The sequence below is a fragment of the Eleginops maclovinus genome, chromosome 4 (assembly GCF_036324505.1).
Source record: "Eleginops maclovinus isolate JMC-PN-2008 ecotype Puerto Natales chromosome 4, JC_Emac_rtc_rv5, whole genome shotgun sequence".
Classification (NCBI taxonomy): Eukaryota; Metazoa; Chordata; class Actinopteri; order Perciformes; family Eleginopidae; genus Eleginops; species Eleginops maclovinus.
In genome coordinates this window covers 21435680-21442278 of record NC_086352.1, presented here as the reverse complement: position 1 = coordinate 21442278, position 6599 = coordinate 21435680, and the positions used below count along the sequence as shown (strand labels likewise).

The 6599-nt window shown below is 40.0% G+C and overlaps 1 protein-coding gene across 1 annotated transcript; it reads left to right on the top strand.

Annotated features, from left to right (window-relative positions):
- The first annotated feature begins 3488 nt into the window (after positions 1 to 3488).
- LOC134862853 (piggyBac transposable element-derived protein 4-like) lies at positions 3489 to 6070 on the top strand. Its single transcript, XM_063880954.1, has one exon. It carries the CDS (start codon positions 3898 to 3900, stop codon positions 5659 to 5661), a length of 1764 nt encoding a protein of 587 aa, XP_063737024.1. The 5' UTR covers positions 3489 to 3897; the 3' UTR covers positions 5662 to 6070.
- The last annotated feature ends 529 nt before the right edge of the window (positions 6071 to 6599 follow it).

Sequence of the window (6599 nt, the reverse complement as noted above, 5' to 3'; positions counted from 1 at the left end):
ATACAGTGGCTGATGGTAGAAGGTGAACACTCGCCTTTTTCTCCTACTTGAAAGATAACAGAGGGAGAAGCAGTTTCCTCTCATCCACTCAAATAGCAAAGCAATGCAATGCACCAGTCTTTTAGTTTTAATTCTAAGTCAAATGGTGTTTAAATCTAAGGTTAATGCTATAATCGGTAAAATAATCTTTATTTAAGTCATATAGCATTAATTTCATACCACATCCAAATCAGATTTTAAACCTAATTGATTTGAACGGTGCAATGGATGCAATCACATCCGTCTATCTAGAGCTGTTTATTTCCATCTGAGAAACCATGGATTTATTTTTGCATTTTTTAAAAGAAACCCACAGGAATAATTATTTGACATTTGACCCACTGCTGAGATATTGGGATGTTCTGTTACTCTAATCTTTGGTGCTGTTAAGTTGGTGATATAATTGGAGATGATATTAGTTCATGCAGTTCAAGGCTTAGTTTAATGTGCAGCACTACGTTTAGTAGCCTTTATCAAAATGTGAACATTTGGAAGAGAAACATACTGTATAGCACTGGGGCTCAAGTGGTTGAATCGCGCTACATGTAAGAAATGTAATTCTTAAATATGAAAAAATACTATGCTCAAATATATAAGTATGGGTTTACAAAAAGGTCAAATAAAAACTTGAGATACTGCCGTTTCTCCTTTTGGGAGAAATTCCTGATCTGGACTCTGCTCGCCCCGACCACTGCTGCTGGCCAGTGCACATCTTGGGGTGCGGAGCTTAATGCCATGATGTCTGATTTCACCTACCTAGTGACAGTTTATGCACAGATACAAGTCAGTATAGTCAAGGTCAGACATTTTATGTGACATTAACATAAGAAAAACATTTTTTTTGTGGAAGGTATCATTCACACAACTTGCCTTCTGCAAATAACAGCCATCCGGTCTTAATTAAACCACCACAGGAAGCTCAAGACAAGGGTGGCAGTCAGTATTGACTCATGAACACAATAATGACAGCAATTCCTAAGCAGCATAAGTGCTACTTGGCACATGTCCAGGTTAAATAGCATTAAGAGAACCACATAATCAGACCAAATCAGACCAAATCAGATGCAGATGGACAGATCTGTCATAACCGTGTCTTAGCTCACTTACAATTCTTCTTCCCCCCTCTTGTCATTATGAGCTCATGCCAAACAACTGCAAGGACATATGTAAATGACTGTAGCTAACAGGAGATAAGTCTTTGGCACCACCACTGGCACTGACAGATGCTACAGACAGAGACACCATAGAACATTTTGTCTTGAAGAGGCAAAGCTGTAGGCATCCCAGCCTAAGATTTGGTGGCTTTTCACTGGCTAACGAGATTCTGACATGTTGGCAGCACACTGAAAAGGGTGAAACAGAGCAGTATGAACTGTCACAGTTCAAATTGTGCCATGCTAAAATCGAAAGCAGACAGGCTGGTAGGCAGACATTTCCAAAAAACCCAGACCTGGTGTTAATGGTACATTTAAGCCCATTATTGGGCTGTCATGTTATCCACAGGAAGATTATTTCTTCTGAGTAGATGCCTGGATCAAAGTGTAATAACGTAATGGATAGTTGAAAATAATAAGCGGCTCAGTATGTTTAAATCAAACAGCCATAACGAACAGAAATCAACACAAAACAATCAAATTAAAAGCAATATTTATGTTATAAAAATGTGTTTTTAGTACCTTCCGTCATCCAAGCATATTATCCTATAGTATGTACATTTGCTTCCCTATATTACACTAGATGCATTTTATTATTTCTCCGTCTCTCTCTTTTTCTGTTACTCGCAATGAATTTATGTTGGCCTCACTTCGCTTATCAACATTATACCATTATGGTGTGACAAAATGCCTCAAATGCATAGTACCACACTTATTTGCATCTCATTTAATTTGTATTCAGTAAATTGTGATGATTCAACAATTCCTTTTCATAATTGAATTTCATTGAGCAAAAAGTGCACTGACACAGTGCGACTGGCCTAAGTGTGTGTGTGTGTGTGTGTGTGTGTGTGTGTGTGTGTGTGTGTGTGTGTGTGTGTGTGTGTGTGTGTGTGTGTGTGTGTGCGCACAATAGTATATACCTACTGTATGTATACATATGCACAGAAGGAAAGTCATGTGCATCCTCCCTGATGATTCACAGTTTTTTACACTTTTGTCAGACGGGGTATTTAGATTTTTTTTCTGTAACAAACTTTAGTAGACAGCTCGCCTGTTTGAGATCTGGGCTGTACTTTAGGTTATAGGGTGAAACCATGGATCACTGTCAGATTGTATCAGCTAGTCCTGTATGAAGCTCAGTGTGAACAGCACATATCCAAAAGTCATTTCCTTGACAATGTAACACCATGCTGCTTAAGTGACAGACAGACAGACCACTCTCTCTAAGAATCTCCAGCTTGTGCCGGGGGAATGAAAATGTGCTAAACACAGTGAAAACCAATCTCGTTTCTCATAATCATTCCTGGGGTTTTCTTTCAGTCTCCAAATGCAGGAGTGACATTAAGCCCAATAGCAGCAGGATAGGCCCGTAGTTAGATTTGCACCGTATCAGACCATAGCCATTCTGGGAGTCTACTCAGCCTTTGCTATCAACTACAACCCCTCCCACCCCTCACACACAAACACACTACTTACACAACCCAGCCCCCGCCTGAAAGCCTAAATGAACAAATAACTGACGGAAGGAACATTTAAATTCACACTCAAACTCACAATTACACTTAAACACATAAACCCGCACACAACCTGGAAGTTAAGTAATAATGTAAAGCTAAAGTTTATCGCCATATAGTAGTTAAAAAAAAATGCAAATAATAAAATGCAATCAGCTTAACCGAAGCCAAACTTTAATGAGTTTGATGGATCAGATGGGAAAGATGGGTGATAGCGTGTGAAACAGCTAAGATTCTTCATGGTATTTAATGCTGAACCTGAGATTTTGAATTTTTGAGTTTGATTTCTGACATTAAAAGAAAACTTTTGCCACAGAAATTAAAATTGTAGTCATATAAAAAGACCTACATGGCAGACAGGCACATTTTCATTTGATGATCCACTGGACTTCAACTGAAGGTACACATGAACACACCTAATTCCTCAGTGTATTTGTGAGATGTATAGACATTGTTCTGAAGTGTTTATAATAACGGTAATACATGTTTGTTTTTTTACTGCTTTTAGATGTGGATGATCTTACAAAGCTTCTATTCAGTGTGACTTTTCTGTCCCCTGCTTAAAAGACTATGTAGATCTTAAACAATATAAATAACAAAGTGTGAAACAGTAATCTTAGATTAAGGCAATTTAATTCTACTATAGTGCCATAAAAAAAAATGCAAAAACACAGGATAAATCTGCTGTGCACTCAGGTAAAAGGAAATTCTAATACAGATTGGAGAGGTGAAAATATCCAATAAATATGGAATATCTAATAGTTGGTTGCTTTGCTTTAACCCTTGTATTATGTTAAGGGTCAATTTGACCCATTTCAGTTTTTGTGTTGACCAAAGTACTGGTTATCCTTTCTTTTTCTTGATGAAATTTGGTGACTTTTCATCATCTAGGGTCATGAACTGGTGTGTAAAATCTGGACACTTTGATGTGTAGTGGAATGTCTGTGCAGAGTTTGTATACAAAGATGATGTTGCGGGTCATTTTGACCCAGACCCTTTAATATGGATAAATAGCTGTTCAGATCCAAAATAAACTTGTCTCTTTGATGTACTTTTTACTTTGATGTACAATTGTTTGTATATTGATTGCCTCTGAGACCCAGAGCCAGGTGTGTGAAGAGAGGGAACTTTCTCACACTTGTCCTTGTCACTGTTCTCATGTCATCTCTTTGACAAACTCACCAAAAATGAGCTCCAGAAGGACGGCAGCTGAGGAGGCTTTATCACAGATTTTGAACTGGGATAGTGATGTAGAGGAAGATATTTCAGAACCAGAGGATCTTTCAGAGACAGAGGACAATGTTATTGCTGATCCAGATTGTCAATTTTCCTACGATGAGGAGGATTCAGAGGACGAGTCTGCCGTTGTTCCTCCAACAGATGAAAACCAAAGAATGCAGCAATCATCATCCACAGAGGGGACATGGGCATCTAAGGACGGTAATATAAAATGGTCAACATCACCACACCCAAGCCGAGGCAGACTGTCATCTTCCAATGTGGTCAAAATGACTCCCGGTCCTACAAGATTTGCTGTCACACGAGTTGATGAGATTCAATCAGCATTTCAGCTCTTCATATCCTCACCAATAGAGAGGATTATACTGGAAATGACCAACTTGGAGGGGAGACGTGTGTTTCAAGAGAAATGGAAACCACTGGATCCGACTGACTTGCATGCTTACATTGGAGTTCTGTTATTAGCTGGAGTGTACAGGTCAAAGGGAGAAACAACTGCAAGTCTATGGAATGAAGAGAATGGAAGGCCAATCTTTCATGCAACAATGTCTCTGGAGACATTCCACATGATATCTCGTGTGATCGGCTTTGACAACCGCGACACCAGAGCTGGTCGACGTGAAAGAGACAAACTAGCTGCGATCAGAGATGTGTGGGATAAATGGGTTGAAATTTTACCTTTGTTGTACAATCCTGGTCCCCATGTTACTGTAGATGAGCGCCTTGTTCCATTCAGGGGGCGCTGTCCTTTCCGACAGTACATGCCCAACAAGCCCGCCAAGTATGGCATCAAAATATGGGCAGCCTGTGATGCAAAATCCAGCTATGCATGGAATATGCAAGTATACACTGGAAAGCTACCTGGAGGAACATCTGAGAAGAATCAGGGGATGCGTGTGGTGCTGGAAATGAGTGAAGGGCTGCAAGGTCATAACATCACATGTGACAACTTCTTTACATCCTACCGCCTTGGAGATGAACTTCAGAAGAGAAAGCTGACCATGTTGGGAACAGTCAGAAGAAATAAGCCAGAACTTCCCACTGAAATTCTGAAGATGCAGGGCAGACCTCTGCATTCCTCAATATTTGCTTTCACTGAGAAAGCAACAGTTGTTTCATACTGCCCAAAGAGAAACAAGAATGTTCTTGTAATGAGTACAATTGCATCCCTGAGCACAAGAGAAGACATGAAGCCACAAATGATCCTGGATTATAACTCCACCAAAGGAGGAGTTGACAATCTGGACAAAGTCACAGCAACATACAGCTGCCAGCGCAAGACAGCCCGTTGGCCTTTGGTGATTTTCTACAACATTGTGGACATGTCTGCTTACAATGCCTATGTCCTGTGGACTGCAATCAACCAGAAATGGAATGCCGGCAAATTGTACAGACGTCGGCTTTTCCTGGAAGAACTCGGCAAAGCACTTATCACTCCCAAGATCCAGACGCGAGCCAGGCCAGCTCGATCCCCAGCAGCTGCAGCTGTCATTGAAAAGGTCAAGCTCAGGTCACCCGACCAACCTGCAGCCTCACCCAACCCAACCTCACCCAACCAACATCCAGTGGACACAGGTGGAAAGAAAAGGAAAAGATGCCAGGTCTGTCCCTCCCGAGAGGACAGTAAAACAAGTACCTCTTGTGTGAAATGCAAGAATTACATCTGCAGGAAGCACACAGTAACATTCTGTCCATCATGTGGAGAACATTGAAAAGTTGAAGTTTGCTGGGATGAAGTTACAGTTGAAGTCAAAGTTAAAAAGAAATGTGTTCATGAAGAGGGAAAAACGTAGCCCTTGTGCTTTCTTTGGTCAAGGAAGGAGGAAGGAAAGAAGGTAGGAAGGAAAGAAGGGAGAAAGGAAGGGAATAGAGGAGGATGAACAGAGAGAAGGAAAACAGGATGAGAAGAAGGAAGGAGAGAGCATGGCAGGAGGAAAGAAGCAGGGAAGAATTATCATTTTGACCCGGGAGGAGGACAAGAGGATTAGACTAAATAGTTCTTAAATATAGTGTTGGAATTAGAAATGTATTGTATGTCACTTTTCTAAATGTTTGTGTAATCTAAAATAAAGTTGTTATTGGTTTAACCTGTTTTCTTGACTGTTTTGAGTGCATTTACACAGTATGGGTCAAAATGACCCGCAACATAATCAATGTAATTTTTTTTCAACATAATACAAGGGTTAAAATGTTTTAGTTGTTCTTCTGAATTAGCGTGGACAGAGGGTGTCGTATGTTTTACCGATTGTAAAGCATCTTAAGGCACATGTGTCATATTTGGCTATAAAATACATTTAACCTGAGTGCATTTTGTTGGAAACTTTAAAAATGTTATTCTTTCATTTAGTAAAGCTTTTGCTGTTTGTGTTTTGATGCGAATTTTTGTCTTTGTTGTTAATCGGTGCGAAATCAAGAGCTTACTATACTGTGTATGGTTTGTTGCTTGAGAGGATTTTAAAAGGAGCAGCATGCAGGTTACTTTATGTTTAGGTGTTTTTCTGTTAAGCAACTGGCAACAATGTGTTCTGTGCTGGAAAGGATAAACCCTGCTGCCTGCTACCAAAGTGAGTGTGATTTGCTGCATTTTGGATGCAGGATTAAGGAAGTGTTGGTTTACATGTACTGGAGCATTGACGATCAATGTAAAAGA

Excerpts from the sequence above, each read along its gene's own strand:
- LOC134862853 (XM_063880954.1), top strand. The coding sequence starts at position 3,898 with ATGAGCTCCAGAAGGACGGCAGCTGAGGAGGCTTTATCACAGATTTTG.